Source organism: Theobroma cacao, chromosome 4 (genome assembly GCF_053813885.1).
Source record: "Theobroma cacao isolate CCN51 chromosome 4, ASM5381388v1, whole genome shotgun sequence".
Lineage (NCBI taxonomy): Eukaryota > Viridiplantae > Streptophyta > Magnoliopsida > Malvales > Malvaceae > Theobroma > Theobroma cacao.
In genome coordinates, this window is record NC_142642.1 from 3761710 (window position 1) to 3780648 (window position 18939).

Genomic DNA, 18939 nt, shown 5'->3' on the forward strand with positions numbered 1-18939 from the left:
AGATGATTCGTCTTTCCTTTAATGTGTTTGGTTTCAAAAGAGTATTTTGAAAACCATTCTACCCACCTTAGTAACTAGGGATAAGAGACTGTCTTCTGTTTGAACTTAAGCATTTGAGGAAATAATGACATATCCATTTTTACTAGAAAATGATGGCCCATAAGATGAAATTCAAATTCTGTTATGGCCTTTTTGACTGCAAGGATTTCCTTGAAAGTGGAATGATAATGTAACTCTGAGTCTAAAAATTTTTCGCTTTTATATGCACAAAGATGTCTCTTATCTTGCTTTTCTTCTAGAAGAATTGCTCCCCAATATTTATCACTAACATCCATTTAGAGAACTCTTTTACCATCAGAAAGGATCTGTAGGGGCTGTAAATTTTGAGTCCTTTGTTTGAGATCTTGTATGGATCTTGTCTGAGCTGGTCTCCATTCTGGAAGATCTTTTTTGAGCATCTTTCTCAAAGGATTCGTCCATTTTGAAAGTCTGGGAATGAAGTCTCTGAGATAATTTATTATTCCAAGAAATTGTTGAACCTACTTTTTTGTGAGGTTTTGATCTAGAAATTTCAACAATTTTTGTGAAATATGTGGACTTGGTTGACATGTTCCCTGGAGGATATTCATACCGAGGAAATCTATCTCAGTCTTGAAGATTTGCATCTTTTGTTCTGAAAGCATGACTCCATATTTGAAAATGAGACTCGAGAATTGCTGAAGTAGTTGGACATGGTCTTGTTCTATTGGGCTGAACAAAAGAATATCATCTGTGAAAATAAGAGCTGAACCCAAAATAGGTTGGAAGATTCTGATCAATGGCTTTTGGAATAGTGATGGTGCTGTTTTGAGCCCAAAAGGTAGAACATTCCAATGATAATGATGGTTGGGTATGCAAAATCCTGTTTTGGGCCTGTCTTCAGGTTGAATTCCTAATTGTGAAAATCCTGCTTTCAGATCAAATTTGGAGAAAAATCTTGCTTGGGCCAGACTTGAAAAAATTGAATTTCTATTGGGTAAAGGAAATTTGTCATCTAGCAGGAAATAATTGAGAGGTTGATAGTTGATGACCAGCCTTAATCTGCCTCTTGTTTGTTCTGCTCTTTTATTAACATAGAAAGCTTGACATGCCCATTGAGAGTTTGAAGGTTCAATCAGCCCTTGTTGCAGTAACTCTCTGCATTCTTGTTCTGTTAAACTCTTGTGTTCTGGATTCATACCTGAATGACTTGCCTTGGTAGGATTAATATCCTCATTAAACTTGAATGGAAGCTTAATAAAGAATTCAAGATTCTTCCAGAGTGGGTTTTCACATTTGTGGAGAAATTCTAAATGAGAATTAGCACATGCCTTTTGCCTGAGAGTTTTAACTTTTTTCTCTTGTCCTTTTGTATTTCTGTATTTTGGTTGTTGGGTATGATCCATTACTTTCCAGCTAATCCTCAAAGTAAACACCCTTTGCATTGCCCAAAAAGTTCATACAATCTGCACAAAAATTTTGTCATGGTACTAAATAGTTATTTTACAGGCTAATTGTCTATAAATAATGAGGAAATCTATTCACGACAAGTCCATGAAAGTTTTTCTTTAGGTTTTATATTTATAATATTCAAAAAAAGATATATAAGGAACAATAATTGATAATTGCATTGCACCCATGAGTTAACCACCAGCTTTTATTTAATAACAAAACGTGTGGAGAGATGTTTTATGCGTGCTGGTAAAATGAAGTGAAATTCCTGATTTTTTGTTTTCTTTCGTCAGTTTTGTTTCATTTCATATTCATACTTTTGCTAAGTTGCTTATCTCGATGTACAGCTTCAAAGCAAGTTGACAAGGCAGAAAGTGAAGCAGGTGATCGGGCGAGCCGCATATATATGTATATGTTTATCTTGAGGGAAAGAAGCAACTGAAGAAGAATTAAGATCAGTAAACAGAGAAGAAAGTAAAAAAGAAGAGTGGGAGATGGAAAGGGGTGAGGAAGAAAGGATTGTCATTGTCGGTGGTGGAATATGCGGCCTTGCCACGGCTCTTGCTCTTCACAGGTTTTTAACATTATTTATCTTCCACAGCCAACTCCACTCTCTCCTCGATCTTTTGCTCTTTCTTTCATCTTTCTCTTTTGCTTGACTGTTTTGCTAAAGTACATTTTAGATACATAGGAAGAAAAATTGCTATCTATTATTTCTTTTTCTTGATCAATATATGAACAAGCTGATCTATAACTTGGGACTATATGAAATTAACAGCAAAACTGCATGTATACCGAATTAACTTTTATCCTTGTTCATAGCTTTAAACTCTCCCTTTTATAATTCTGGCCAAACGCTGAGGGAAGGCGTAATAGGGAGGCTGTGCAGCAAACAGGACATCAAGGTAGTTCAACAGAGTGAGAGGGGTTTACCAGTCAAAAGGGAGGGAGGGAGGGGTGGTTCGGGGAGTTTGGGCAGCATGTGTGGTTCTGCGACTCAGGGAACCTGGTGTGATCTAGGAAAAAGGGGAATTTTGTACTGATGCATCGAGATAGTATGAGTCATACCGTATCCAGTGCTTTATCTATAATCGAAAGACTAGAGACTTGACTAACAGCTCTATAGATCTTTTTTTTTTTTTGGAAGGTATAATTTGTATTCATTCTGTAACAGAGTACATTCATGCTACGACAAGTCTTCAGTCTAGCATTGGATGAAGACTTATAGCTATCAACTTATCCGAAGTCTCAAAAATATAAAAAATACATGATCCAGATATCTCTAGATCACACGAATACAACTCTATAAATCTAGTTAACAATCAATACAAATACAAATACAAATACTTTTCAAACTAAAATTCTGGTCAAATAATAGGCTTAATTTAATAACTGTCTAGACTTCAAGTGTTCAACGAATTTCTTTTGTCAAGGAAAGAAGAAAGAAGAAAGAAGAAAGGAAGATTCGAATTTAATTTTTTCCAACAATATAGGAAGAGATCATTAGATGGTGATAATCATTTAAAGAAATAAATGCTTGCTAAACACTTATCCAACTTTTATAATTAATTTTTTGTGACATGGGTGAATATATAATCAATAAGTTGGGTGCATTTGAGTGTGCCACTAAATATAGAAGAAAAGTGCAAACTCAACAAATATCATATGTTTATTAATTTAGACTTTGAAGAGACATCTTTAAGTTAGAATTTAAGACTATTTCGAAAGTTCCAAGTTAAAATCTTGGAATAAATTAAATGAGGTTTATAACATAAATGATCAACAGAATTGAGGAATAAGTCCAGTCTTAATGAAGCTTGAATGAATAGAAGGCTTGAATGAAGAACAGCAGAGAAGAGCCCGAGCTTGAAATAAAGAAGGCTAGGCACTAGGTGCTCTAAACGCACCATTTGACTAAGGGACAGGTGCTCTATACGCATCGTTTAAAGAAAGACTGGCATATTATTAGCTTGTACAACGAAAGACACCATTTCATTTAATCAGTTTTTCAAAAGTTAGTTCGGTGCTGTTAGTTATAGAGATTAGTAAAGTTAATTTTCTCTCTTATTGGTCATTCATTACCCTTATGTATATGAGGCAGTGTACAAAGCATTTTTCAATGAATTTTTTTCACATTCTCAAAAATTCCTGTGCCTTTCTCTCTTTTCTTAACTTTTGTCAATAAAGAAAACTCTACCTCTTATTATATAAGTCAAATATTATTTAATTTAAGGCTTAATCCTGAGAAAGACATGAGTGAGAATTGAGAGAAAAAACAAATATCTCCATCATTTAAATGCTAGACCTTTATTTTATCTCAACCACGACAAGAAAATTTTAAAACTTTTAGATTTAAGTTGAAGTCTTATCATGTATGTGAGTTTCGTCCAATTCTATGTTGATATTCCTTTTGATTTATATTTTTATATATATATATATATATATATTATTTTCTTTCTAAAATTATTATAAAAAATCCAAAATGCGATAAATTGCTTTGAATCTAAAAAAGAATTATTTGGATTATACCGTTTAGTGGCTAGAATACCTCGACACCATGCCACATTCAAAATGGAACGAAAAATGGCAGATTGTAAATATACCCAGAGAAGATAATGGGGCAGCCGAAACTTTGGCTAAAGAAGGAGTTCTTTGGGAAAATGCTAAAGCGTAACTGTCCAGGTCTGTATCTTCTCTGGGTTGCTGTCTTTGATGCAAGTGCTTAACTGGTGTCTCGAGTTTTTTGCCTGCTTAAGATCTGTTTTCTTATTGGCTTTCTTTTTTCTGGTGGACGGTTCTGGTTATGTGGGCTGCCTTGAGGGACGGGAATATGGTTCTGTTTCTGTGAAAAGGGTTATGAGATCGTGTTTATGTTCTGTATCATCGTACTGTCATGACCTTGTTGAGTGTTTGTTTTTCTGGTATTGCAAGGGTTGGCAATGCAATTCCTGCTCTGGTTGTATTTTGGGTGGAGGGTAGGCCTTGCTTGCAAGGGATATAGCTGTTTCTGGGTAATTGCTCTTGAATCAACCAATCTCTGTATCTTACCTACCCTATGAAATATGAACACTAAGAGGAGTTTGATGTATAGATTCAGTAAAAGCATATATTGGTATTAATTAATATGAATATTCATTTTGGTACGTCAAATATGAAATATTTTAAGTTTGTACAAAGTACTAAGAATCTAGTGTATCTCAAACCTTAATTAGACTTTCTCGTATATACCAATAAAAAATAGCGGATTTGACATTCGATTCGATAAACTCAAATCTTAATTATAGTTGGATTTGGGGGTTAAAAGTTTATGATTGATGAAGAGGAATGTGGAATTCAGGAAAGGGATTGTAAGTATGGTGTTGGAAAGATCAGAAAACTTGCGAGCTACAGGAGCTGCCATCATAGTGCAACCAAATGGGTGGCGTGCATTGGATCAACTTGGCATTGCCTCCAAACTTAGGCAAACTGCTCTGTCTATACAATCGTAAGATAATCTTCCTTCCTCTCTCTCTCCGAAAAAAGTATTGTCACTTGTTTTAATCTACCTAGGATTTTTGATCGCAGGGGACGATACATTACAGTTAAAGATGGCAAGCAGAAAGATTTGCCTGTTGGGTAAGCTTACCTTTTTCCTTATTACATTAGTTGTTTTTTAGTACAAGAAGAAGTTCTTTTCCTTTTCAAATGGTCAACAAATAGCATTTCCGTGTGACCTCTTGTCAATATACCTAAGGATTTTCTGCATAATACAAAAAGGGTTTTTTTTTTTATTGGGAAAAAATATTTGAACAGAGCTTTTTGAGCCAAAGACACACTTATTATGGATCTAAATGTCGGGGTAAGACAAATGGTTGGAAAATTAACTTACGAGTTTTTGTAGGGATGTTGGAGAATTAAGATGTTTGAAACGGACTGACCTCCTCAATGCATTAGCTGAGAATCTGCCTGCAGATACTGTCCGCCTCGGATGCAAGGTGGTGTCCATAAAATTAGATCCCTCAACGTCTTACCCGATTCTTCAATTGCAGGATGGAAGTGTGCTAATGGCCAAGGTAATTGGAACAATTCCTTCATTCATGCATACACAAAAACAACATTCATGGTTTGTTTTCAAAGCTTGTATTTGAGGGTAGAATTTAGATTTGGACTTTAAATCTAATAATTAATCCAATTACAACTCTCTCTCCCTTCTCAGAGTTTTACTTTTGAATTATACATGAATGTTAAATTAAAGTATTTGAAAATACAAAAATCAAAATTGAGTTTTCTAGTGGAACCTATGATGATATTAATTTGCAAATTATTGGAAAAGCAGGTTGTGATCGGATGTGATGGTGTGAACTCTACCATTGCAAACATTCTTGGACTCAACTCCACGAGGCTTTTCTCCACAAGTGTTATTAGGGGCTTCACAAATTATGAAACAGGTCATGAATTTGGCAGTGCCTTCCTCGTTTTCAGCAAAGATGATGTTCAGCTGGGACTGCTGCCTGTCACTGAGAAGCTAGTGTATTGGTTTGTAACTAGGAAACAAACTTCTCAAGGTAATAATTTAGCTTAGTCTAAATGTCACAGATACTATATAAGTAAGAGATGAGATGGGTGTTGGATTCCTTTGAATTAAAAATAGAATTATATACTAATGAAAAATACCCGAGTCGAGATAGGTTCAGATCAAAATAGATCTTTCTTTTTTATAGGTGAAAGAGTCAATACAACGAGAACATTGCACAATTACGTACTGATGTAAGATGTGTAACATAATTGCTTCCGTCGTCTCATAAATATCGTTGGGACACTTGGAATTTGTCCTTGTACTCATATTAACAATTTCTACATGTTTTTTTTTTCTTTGGTTTTAAATTTACCCGCAGATTCAAAGGTTTCGAAATCTCAAACTCTCATCAAAGAGTCAACTGTGGAAGCAATGAAGGGCTTCCCCATCCACATAATGGAGATGGTAAAGGACAGCGATCTGGACTCCCTGCATCTGACGGATTTGAGGTTCCTAGCACCATGGGATTTGCTTGGAACAAATCTTCGTAGAGGGACTGTGACAGTGGCAGGAGATGCCATGCATGCCATGGCTCCATTCCTCGCGCAAGGTGGCTCAGCATCTCTAGAAGACGCAGTCGTGCTTGCAAGATGCTTATCGCAAAACCAAACCATGCGCGTTGATGAAAAACAAGCGAAAACGATGATGGACATGGAGGCGGCATTGGATCAATATGTTAAAGAGCGAAAAATGAGAGTGTTTTGGTTGTCGCTGGAAACTTTTCTCATCGGGACCATGCTCGATACTTCAACCCTGCTGGTAAAATGCTTATGCATTATCTCTCTAATGGTCCTCTTTAGAGACAAGATTGCCCACACCCGCTACGATTGTGGTCGTCTCTAAGCAGCAGCTGTTGTAGTTATTGTTGGACTTGAGCACCCATGGCTGTGCTCCTCTCAAATGCCAAATAAAGTAAACTGAGGAAACATGACCTTCACAATATACAACAGGGTTGATAGCTAGAAATAATTCTGTTGGACGAACATTGTTAAATTACCATATAATGTAAGGTAAAAATAGAATTATATATATGAACAACGTTTGGTGTAACTAGCTGTGATAATAAAATTTAAATAAAAGAAGGGGGAAAAAGTAAGAAAAATTGAATTGCAATGTTGTTATGCATAAAGCTCCTGGTCAGGTGTCAATTTCGTTCCAAAATTGTGGCGCAAATTCCATTAAACTAGCATCATCCTCATTTTCGACGAATTTTCTATTAAAAATTCAATCCAAATTTTGTTAAAATGGTCATTTTTCAAAGAAATTTTACTAAGATAAAACTTTGCCCAACATCATGATACTGGAATTTGTAACTTGCAATATACTCTGGGAAGGGTGACTAAGGGAACCAAGAGAGTGGAGTCCTACTTTATAGAGTAAAAAGGAATTTTTTGAAATTTTATTATAAATTTCACTAAAATATTTTATTAGAAATTTTTTGAAATTCTGAATATTAAAATTCGTCAGAATTTTATCGGTGCCAATTTCATTAAACTAGCTTCATCATCATCTACAATGGATTTTGGATTAAAGAATACTTCATCAGAAAAATTTATTCAAAGTTTTGTTAGAATTTTCAACAAAATTTCATCAAAATATTTTGTTAGAAATTTGTCAAAATTTTGAATAATAAAAATTTGTCAGAATTTTGTTAGACAATTGTGGTGCCAATTCCGTTAAACTAGCTTCGTCATCATTTTCAACTAATTTTCAGTTAAAGAATATTTCATTGGAAGATTTTATTAAAAATTCAACAAAATTTCGTTTGAATTTTCATTTTTGGATGAAATTTTATAAAAATATTTTATTAGAAATTTGTCAAAATTTTGAATATTAAAAATTCCAGCTCAGAATTTTGTCAAAAAATTGCGGTGCCAATTCCATTAAACCGGCTTTATCATCATTTCTGATGAATTTTCAATTAAAAAATATTGCATTGGAGGATTTTATTAAAAATACATTGAAATTTTGTTCAAATTGCTATTTTTTTAACGAAATTTCATCAACATGTTTTATTAGAAATTTGTCAAAATTTCGAATATTACGAATGTAGAAAAATTTCATTAAAAATGGTAATTTTTCAATGAAATAACTCTTACTTATTGCAATCCATCGGAAGAAACTTATAAAGAAGTAATAAAAATCTTACGGTTTCATTTGGTAGTGGGCGGGCCGTGTCAACAAGTAGAAGATACCAAAGCCCAACTCGTTGTGGCCTAACTTGTTGAAACCCTTTAAAGAGGGTGGTTGCATGGGAATATCAGAATGTTCCCCATCAATTATTTTGTCCCAAAACCGCCACCATACCATTACTGGGAAAAGATAAAAGGAGAGAATTTCCTTTGTTGTTTCTTCTTCAAACATATGTTAGGCACATAAAAATGATTCCAATTGCTTCTAAAAGGAGATCAGTTGTAGCCATATCTAAAAAGATAACTACAATTTTGGGGAGAATAAATTCCTTGGAATTCTGCTGCACCCAACTAGTTTTTTCTATCCCACCCAATTAGCTTCTTGTAAACATCACCCACCAATTTGGATCGAAACACAAAAGCCTGCCATAATTGGCACCAGATACCTGAATCATGTGCCAAGATAAAAGACAACTAGGAAAGCAAATGGGCCAATTATCAAACAACTAGTCTGTCACATTGTACAATTCCTTGTGATCAATACTTCTTGGGCAACAACAACTCCTATAGCTCTACAGTGTAATCCAAACAAGGCACAAGACAATGCTAAAATTATTTAAATTGGAGGGATTACAAGACTCATCTCCATTACCAGTTTTTTTTTTTTTTCCATGTTATACCTAGAGGAAGCATTAATTAATATGTAGTTTTGTGTTTCGTTTAAACTGTCTTTGGCCTTGCTTTTCTGACCTGCATGGAGAATTATGATGGACTATTATATGTGCTGCTAGAGTTGATGCCACGAATTGCTTTCTGTTATTCTTGTTTTCATCAAAAGTGAGAAAATAAAGAAACTGAAAAATTGTTCTCTTTCCCCTTTTTCGTTGTTTGTTCTTTCAAAACTCAAAACCAATCTCACATAATAAGGTTAAACTTTTCTCTCTTTTTTTTTTTTTTTTTCTCAAGAAAAGGGATAGAGTAATGTATGAAAAGAAACATTTATTTTAACTATTATAACTTGAAATTTTAACTTGGACATCATGAATTTGAATCTTAAAAGTGAGAGATGTACTACTAATGGAGTAAAAGAAGTCCACGATCATACATATCGTAATGAAAAAAGTAAATAAATAAAAAATTATACATCATGAACTCACACTTTTAACTCAAAAGATATTTATTTATAAATCCAAAACCAACGCATCCCATAGACTTCCAACTTATAAGTCCAAAACCAATACATTTATGGCTTGAAAGTATGACATCCTCTTTTGATGTGTACACTCTGATATCAAATGTCAAAGTTCACACCAACTTATGAAATATTATTCACTTTAGTTAAATATACTTTACAAGTTGAAGATAGTATAAACTTTTAAATGCTCAGTCTCACTTTAATACTACAATTGATATAAGATTCATGGTTCCCCGCTAGAATCATGATATTTTTTATTAATGTGAGATTTATAACTCTTTCCATCGATGTGAAATTCATGATTTTTCTCCGAAATCATAACATCTTCTCTCAATGTCAGATTTATGGCTCTCGCCATTGAGAGCATAGCATCTTCATGGCTCTCCATTAAGAGTGTACAATTTATTCGATGTAAAATTCACATAACTCCTCACTAAAATCGTAACACTAGATCGATTGAAAGGTAAAATAGAAACAAATTTGTTTAAACATCTTTCAATTTTGACACTTTTGTTTTAAACTATGGAAAATATCATCATTTAGAGTAAGATGATTTCTTGTAAAGTGAGTCTACTTCGGAATCTAAAAAAAATCTAAAAGAGGGTTGAAATATTCAACAATAGTTGTCTTTTCCCGTTGGAGATGTCGATGGGCGATGGTTCCAAATCGAAGACAAAACTTTTAAATGTAATTTTTGACTATCTATGTGCCGTAGAAGTGTTATGATAATGAGTGAGAGAGAGGTAAATTCTTAAATTCAAATTGTTATTGATAATTGATTTGAAATTTTATGTCTCTTTCGATTATAATGTCATGACATACATTGTTTCCTTAACTCCCTATCACGAAATTGTCAATACATAAATAAAATAAAAAATTTTTAAGTCATTTAAGTAAGGTGTTACCATTATTAAATATGAGTAAGATAGTTGCCAAATTTCAAAACATTTGATTGTACATACATACATGGTGTGTGACGCCAGGATTAGACAAAGCAAAATGACCATTACTATAATTATAATTATTTGTTTATTAATTGAGGACTGTGGATTCTCTATTTGAAAGGTCTTCTAATTATTAAATTAGAGTATAGCATGGCTGGCAACCCCCAATCAAGAGAGAATATGCATGATATATGATGCCAGGATTAGACACAGCAAAAGTCAATGACCACGACTAAAATTAAAATTTTATTGAAGGTTGAGATTCTGGAATATTCAATTTGTTTTTTTCCTTTTTTATGAAACAATTTGCAATTGCTTAATCATTTTTGGCCTAATAAACAACTTTGAGACTTGCCCTTTCGACATAATCAAATAATCAAATCTAGTGACCTTTGTGTTACCCAAAAATGTTATCTATGATCATTCTTGAAAGAAAAAAGTATAATACTTTAAAAAATTCTAGAATTATTTAACAAAATTTTAATATATTTTTATTTTTTATTATGTTTAATTAAACTCTTATACTTTTATTTAGATCAAATAGGCTTTCTTAATTAACAATTGACTATCTGTTATTAATTAAAATATCACTTATTATTTTATACTCATGTAACATTCACTTGAAGGGTAAAACATATCAAGTGATTATATAATCATAACACATCAATATACCAACATTACTATCCATTATGATATATTAATATATTACGTTAACATAATATGATATAAAATGATAAATGATTCTTTTTATTAATGTCATACTCATAAAAATTTATTTGATTAAAAAATAAAAATATAAAAATTTAATTGAACGTAATAAAAAATAAAATTTTTTTAAACAATTCAAAGACTTGTTTTAAATATTATGTTTAAAAAACATTACTTGTCACAATTATTTACTCCGGTGACGTATAAGACAAATTCAAACTTCAAATATGATGTAAAAGAACTTAATAATATAAATTGACAAATTAGGCGTTATTCGGAAAAACAAAATCACTTAGAATCTGTGGCTTTAACTGTGATCAGTAAGCAGTGACTAATGCAAAGTCATGGGTCAACTTCGCAATTTCAGACGTCACTAAGTTGTTCTAGAAAAACTTGGGTTTTTTCCAATGTTGTTTCTGCCATTGTGGGAAACGAATGTTTGAAAGGGCAATTGCTTGGAACCATGTAGAAGGTGGACTTTGAAAGGTTTGAGTGTGGGTCTTCTCTTCGAGAAGTGGAATTATATGAATCATTATAGGTTTAAATTTATGTTGGATAAAGCCTGGTTAAGTTTAAGTTTTTCTTTTTTTAATGTAAATTTTGATTAAATAAAAATTGATAGATTGATAAGGTTCAGTAAATAATTAATATCTTTACACAAAATTTAAAAATTGAATTATAATTTTTAACAAAAAAAATACATATTTAAGTTAAATACCAAAACTTATTCAAATTATATATTATTTTATATACTTCAATTTTATAAAAATCAAATAAAGGTAGATTAATAAAAATGGAACAGAGCGAGTATTATCTTACATCCATCCATTCATTACCCATGCAAGCTACTCGAAACTCTAGCTCCTAGGTAATTAAATAGAGTTTTTTTTTTAATTTTCTATATGTAATAAATAATATAACTAAATGTAGAATTTAAATATTCAACGAATCAAATTTGAAAAAAAATAAATTAACTTATCTTATTTCCAGTTATATGTATATAATATATTGGGTTTATTTAAAATGTTGCATTCTTTATAAATAAACGTGAAGAACCAATGGTTTACTTAAACCAATGGAATCAGGTTGAGTATGATAAAATACAGGCAAAGTAATTTTGTTTTGGGAGAATAATAATTTTTTAAGAAAACCAAAAGCAACATATATATTTTAATTAAACTAAATGCTGCATTAAATTTAGTGCACATAAACCCAAAAAAATAAATTTTAGTGCTCATAAAAACAAGAATACTTTTGGAAAATCGAGATGCGGTGGGTCAAAATTTTACACTCGAGATTCGCTCTCCGTGTGAATTGGAGCTCCACCGAACAATCTCCTAAATATTATAGATATAATTATATAATATTCAAAAAAACTTTGAAACTATTTAAAAAAATTTTAAATAAATTTTTATTTTTATATTACATTTAATTAATTTTTTGTATTTTTATTTTACATTAAATAAACTCCTATAATTAATAATTAATTAACTGTTTCTAATCAAAATGTCATTAATAATTTTTAAGTCATGTGACATGTTGAGATGTTATAATGTATGATGATATGATATATTGATGTGGTATGATGATATGACCATATGATATTTTTTTATCTTACGTATTAGCACTACGTTAGTGTTCTATTAATATAAAATAACAAATGATATTTTAATTAATGATAGTTCTTCAATCATTAATTATAAAATTCTATATATTTGACCTAGAATAAAAATATAAGAATTTGATTCAATAAAATAAAAGAATAAAGTATTATTTATATAATTTTAAATAATTCAATAATATTTTAAAGTATTATGACATATATAAATATTACTAAAATTTTCAACAATTCAATTATTTCATTATTTACTTAAAATAAATATTATAAATTATCATTTATTACATTCGTGTCATTTGTGATTTGTATAATTGAAATGTGGGGTGAAATAGTAGTAGTATTACTTTAAAAATGTTTAAGACTTTAGGCTAGGTTATACAAACAAGTACAAGAAAACAAAAAGAGAAAGAATAATACTTTGATTGTACATATAGAGAGAATGATAGCTAATTGTAAAAAACAATAATTTATATTTAATAGTTGTTATTCTCTTTTAAAAAGATTAAGATTTGATTTCACTTTGAAGTAATTTTGCTAACTAATTTAGTCGATACATAACATTACTTCAATAATTTATACTCTTCATAAAGTGTTTAATATATAAAACCACTAATTAATATTAGGTTAAATATCATGGATACAATATCATATAAAAAAGATTTATTTAAAAAAAATAAAAATAGAACGTTGCTTTTGGGAAGTCAAAATTTAGTTGAGATCCATACCCACGATTTCAATTTTGAGGACACGTGGCACTTCTATTCTTATCATCTTTTACCGAACAAACCTATGGTACTTTAAATTTTAAGTGAAAGAAATTTATTTTTGAGATTTAATTTTTGATGTTTAGTTATATATTTTTAATTAGAATTTATATTTGATGTATTGATAGTGTATAACTTCTATACGCTATCAACTTATTAAAATGTGTCACCTTATTAATATGATAAAATAAAAAAATTTTAAAAACTTCAAATTGTTATGAAAAATAACTCAAAAGAACAAATAATGATAACTGAAAGAACAATTAAAGAAAGAAAATATTTAAAGAGGAGAAAAGAGATCTTATTGAAGTGTGTGTTTACAAATGAACTAAGGGACCTATTTATAAGCAAATAACCCCCTTATCTTGATAGAATTTACAAGATGAAGATAACACTTAGAGATTAGATGGATTAAATTCTAATCCAATCTAATTTACATCAAATCTAGATATAGATAGAATAAATGGATATTCACAAAAATATTCATAACACTTCCTTTTGAATATCCATTGTATTAAGAATATGCATTGTTAAAACTTTACAAGGAAAAAACCTCATGGGAAAAAATCCGAGTGAAGGAAAAATAGTACATAATTCTTTTCAAGAATACGCTTATGAAATACTGCCTCATTAAAAACCTTATCAAGAAAAACTCAGTGGGAAAAACCTTAATGAAGGAAAAGAGTACAGTGCGTATTTTACTCCCCTTGACAACTGCATTATTTAAGATCTTTAAAACGACGCATTCCAATCTTTTGCATCAACTTTTCAAATGTTGCAGTTGGAAGGGCTTTAGTAAACAAATATACTAGATTGTCACTTGAACGAATTTGTTGAACATTAATATCACCCTTTTCTTGAAGGTCATGATTGAAGAAGAATTTTGGCAAAATATGTTTTGTTCGATCGCATTTAATGTATCCTTCTTTTAACTGTGCTATGCAAGCAGTATTATCCTCGTATAATGTTGTTGGAATTTCTTTCTTGATTGACAAACCACACATTTCTCGAATATGTTGAGTTACAGATTTTAACCAGACACATTCACGACTTGCCTCATGAATTGTTAAAATTTTTGCATGATTAGAAGAAGTAGCAACTATAGTTTGCTTTACAGAACGCCATGAAATAGTCGTACCTCCATATGTGAATAAATAACATGTCTGGGATCGAGCTTTATATGGATCTGATAAATATCCTGCATCTGCATAACCAATTAAATATGATTTTAATGTATTTGAATAATATAAACCCATATACATTGTTCCTCGAAAATATCGAAGTATATGTTTAATTCCATTCCAATGTCTTCGAGTTGGAGAAGAACTATATCTTACTAATAAATTCACAGCAAATGAAATATTAGGTCGTGTATTGCTAGCAAGATACATTAATGCTCCAATTGCACTAAGATATGGTACTTCAGGACCAAGAAGTTCTTCATTATCCTCACGAGGTCGAAAAGGGTCTTTTTCCACATCTAATGATCTTACAACCATTGGTGAACTCAATGGATGTGCTTTGTCCATATAAAATCGTTTTAGTACTTTCGCTATATAATTAGATTGATGGACAAAAATGCCATTTGTCAAGTGTTCAATCTGAAGACCCAAACAAAACTTTGTTTTTTCAAGGTCTTTCATATCAAATTCTTTCCTTAAATAATCCACAACTTTTGATAACTCTTCAAGAGTTTCAATAATGTTTAGATCATCAACATAAACAGCAATTATCACAAATTCAGATCCGAATCTCTTTATAAAAACACATGGGCATATAGGATCATTTTTATAGCCTTCTTTCGATAAATATTCACTAAGGCGATTATACCATATGCGTCCGAATTGTTTTAATCCGTATAAAGATTTATTTAATTTGATTGAATAAATTTCTCGAGATTTCAAATTTTGTGCTTCAAGCAACTTAAATCCTTCAGGGATTTTCATATAGATATCATTATCAAGTGAGCCGTATAAATAAGCTATAACTACATCCATCAAACGCATTTCAAGTTTTTCATGTATTTACCAGACTAATTAAATATCGAAATGTAATTGCATCCACCACAGGAGAATATGTCTCTTCATAATCAATACCAAGCTTTTGGGTAAAACCTTGTGTGACAAGCCATGCTTTATATCTCACAATCTCATCTTTCTCATTTTGTTTTCGCACAAATACCCATTTATATCCCACTAGTTTTATGCCATTTGGTGTACGGACTACAGGTCCAAAAACTTATAATCGACATTTATTTCATTTCGGTTCCATCTTTTTCCTGTCATGACATAATTGATTGAGATCTCTTCATTTTCACTAATTTTAGGTACCTGAATTTCTTCTGAAATTATGTCAGGGGTTTTTTCTAGAGTTTTTGTTTCCTCTTCTTGACCATCTTGAATATTTGCTCCTTTTCTTTTTCGAGGATTTTTATCTTTGGAACCGATTGGTCTTCCACACTTCTGTCGTGTCTTAGACTCATTAACAACAACAGATTATCCTACATCAATTCTGATTGGAGCATTTGCAGCTGGTATATGAGATTTAGTTACTTTTTGTAGGTCAGTAAATGCGTCTGGCAACTAATTTGCTATATTTTGCAAATGAATTATCTTTTGAACTTCTTGTTCACATTGATTTGTGCGAGGATCAAAACTAGATAATGATAATGTATTCCAAGATATTTCATTTTTCAGCTGCTTATTTTCTCCCCTTAATGTTGGAAAATTTTTTTCATCAAAATGACAATCAGCAAACCTTGCAGTGAATAAATCTCTTATTGAGGGTTCTAAATATTTAATTATAGATGGAGATTCATATCCAACATATATTCCTAACCTCCTTTGAGGACCCATCTTTGTGCATTGTGGTGGAGCAATTGGAACATATACCGTACATCCAAAAATTCTTAGATGGGAAATATTTGGTTCCTGACCATAAACCAATTGTATAGGGGAGAATTTATGATAACTTGTTGGCCTGATGCGTACAAGTGATGCTGCATGCAAAATGGCATGTCCCTAAGCAGAAATTGGGAGTTTGGATTTCATAAGTAATGGCCTTGCAATCAGTTTAAGGCGTTTGATAAACGATTCTGCTAGACCATTTTGTGTATAAACATGACTAACAGATTGTTCAACATTTATTCCAATAGACATGCAATATTCATTAAAAGCTTGAGACGTAAATTCACCAGCATCGTCAAGGAGAATAGTCTTGATTGCATAATCAGAGAAATGTGCTCGCAGACGAATTATTTGTGTAAGTAATCTTGCAAATGCCAAATTGCGAGTTGATAACAAGCACACATGTGACCATTTTGTTGATGCATCAATTAAAACCATAAAATATCTGAATGGTCCACATGATGGATGTATGGGTCCACATATATCACCCTGAATACGTTCCAAAAACATAGGAGATTCAATCCCAACTTTTGCTGGTGATGGTCTTATAATTTATTTACCTTGAGAGCATGCAGCAAATGAGAATTCATTAGATTGAAAAATCTTTTGGTTTTTCAATGAATGACCACATGAATTTTCAATAATTTTTTGTATCATTATTGATCCGGGATGGCCTAACCGATCATGTCAAACATTAAAATTATCAATAAACTTCTGGTTTACATAAGTTTCAATCATTTAATTTTTGTGTAGTACATTTCAAAGGACAAAGCCGGTAATTTTTTCAATACACATTTTTTACCCAATATAATAGATGTAATATAAAGATATTCAGTGCCTCTTTCATTTGTTGTCTCAAGATGATATCCATTCAAACGTATATCTTTAAAACTTAATATGTTTCTTTGAGACCTTGTAGAAAATAATGCATCTTTTATTGTGAACTTTGTTCCTCCAAGTAGTGAAATATTGGCTCTTCCAAAACCTTTAATTAATCTTGTACTACCAGATATTGTATTGATATTAGCTTCTTTCATTGTCAAGCGAGAAAAATATTTCTTGTCTTTAAATATAGTGTGCGTTGTAGCACTATCTATTAGACAAATATCTTTATCATTGATCTTGGATTTAACTAGATGAATATCCATATTTTTTTCAAGAAAAATAAAATATATATAGTAAGAAACTTATATAAAAGAACATTAAATATAAACTTTGTTATTAAAATACAAAAAAAAAAAATCTTCCTAATAGACATATTAAAACACAATAACTTCTTAATAGAATTGTACTAAACATACTAAGTTCCAAATAAAGTTGTACTAAAACACATCAACAAATAATTTAAGAAATTTCATTATTGGGATTTTCATCACCAATCAAATGATCAATCCGTCCTTCAGGGTGGGCAAAAAAATCAGTAACATCCAAGTGTGTTATATCAACTTGGCGATCATCTTCAACAAAATTTGTTTCGATATTTTTTCCTTTATCCTTTAGTGATGCTTGATAAAGTTCAACAAGATGTTTTGGTGTACGACAAGTTCGTGACCAATGGCCTTTCATGCCACATCGATAACAAACATTTTCTGTATTCCTTTTACTTTGTCCACCTTTATCTTTTTCATGTATCTCTTCACTATTCATCCACTTCTGGTGGGTATTCTTATTATTAGAATAATAATTTGTGTAACCACCAATACTACGATAATTATGACGACCTTTTCTACGACCATGATTACGACCACGATTACGACCAAGACCACGGCCAGAATTTCTAAATGATGTCGCATTCACTTCAGGGAATGGAGTAGAACCAATTGGTCGAGATTCATGATTTTTCATCAATAGCTCGTTATTTTCTTTAGCCACAAGGAGACATGAAATCAGTTCAGAGTATTTCTTAAAGCCTTTTTCACGATATTGCTGTTGTAGGAGCACGTTTGAGGCGTAAAAAAAGTAGAGAATGTTTTTTCTAACAAATCAGCATCAGTCACTTTTTCTCCACATAATTTTAGTTTAGAATTAATTCTGTATAATGCTGAGTTATACTCACTTACAGTTTTAAAATCTTGCAATCACAGATGAATCCAATCATAACGAGCTTTTGGCAGAATTACTGTTTTCTGGTGGTCATATCTCTCATTTAGACTTTTCCAAAGATCGACTGGATCTTTTATTGTGAGATACTCAATTTTTAATCCTTTATGAAGATGGTGGCGAAGGAAAATCATCGCTTTTGCCTTATCTTGATTGAATGCTTTATTTTCTTCTTTGATTGTGTCTCCAAGACCCATAGCATTTAAATGAATTTCAGCATCTAGAATCCAAGATAGATAGTTCTTACCGGTAATATCAAGAGCCACAAATTCAAGCTTTGTAAGATTTGACATTGTGATGGCTGAAGAAAATTTGAACTTCGACTTTGTGAAGCTTAAGTGTGAGAGATTAGAGAATTGTGCTGATAACCTGTTATGAAAAATAGCTCAAATTAACAAATAATGATAACTGAAAGAACAATTAAAGAAATAAAATATTTAGGGAGGAGAAAAAAGATCTTATTGAAGTGTGTGTTTACAAATAAACTGAGAGAGCCTATTTATAGGTAAATAACCCCCTTATCTTGATGGAATTTACAAGATGAAAA

General features: G+C 31.4%; 2 protein-coding genes across 7 annotated transcripts; one reads left to right on the top strand and one right to left on the bottom strand.

The window, feature by feature from the left end:
• Positions 1–1805: 1805 nt before the first annotated feature.
• Positions 1806–7075, top strand: LOC18601192 (monooxygenase 1-like). Of its 6 annotated transcripts, none has more exons than XM_088805203.1 (6): positions 1806–2044; positions 4808–4954; positions 5035–5085; positions 5351–5522; positions 5786–6014; positions 6345–7075. In XM_088805203.1, exons 1-6 carry the CDS (start codon positions 1965–1967, stop codon positions 6866–6868), a joined length of 1203 nt encoding a protein of 400 aa, XP_088661329.1. In that variant the 5' UTR covers positions 1806–1964; the 3' UTR covers positions 6869–7075. The 6 variants fall into 6 exon arrangements, with proteins under 6 accessions (XP_088661329.1, XP_088661328.1, XP_017975126.1 ...); XM_088805202.1 differs by lacking the exon at positions 1806–2044 and adding an exon at positions 3960–4481 and having other exon boundaries at positions 5422–5522; XM_018119637.2 differs by lacking the exon at positions 1806–2044 and adding an exon at positions 3960–4152 and having other exon boundaries at positions 5422–5522.
• Positions 7076–17636: 10561 nt separating this feature from the next.
• On the bottom strand, positions 17637–18685 carry LOC108661545 (uncharacterized). The gene is made up of 2 exons (XM_018118972.1): positions 18413–18685; positions 17637–18218 (listed from the first exon to the last, which is right to left on the bottom strand). Exons 1-2 carry the CDS (start codon positions 18683–18685, stop codon positions 17637–17639), a joined length of 855 nt encoding a protein of 284 aa, XP_017974461.1.
• Between the last annotated feature and the right edge of the window lie 254 nt (positions 18686–18939).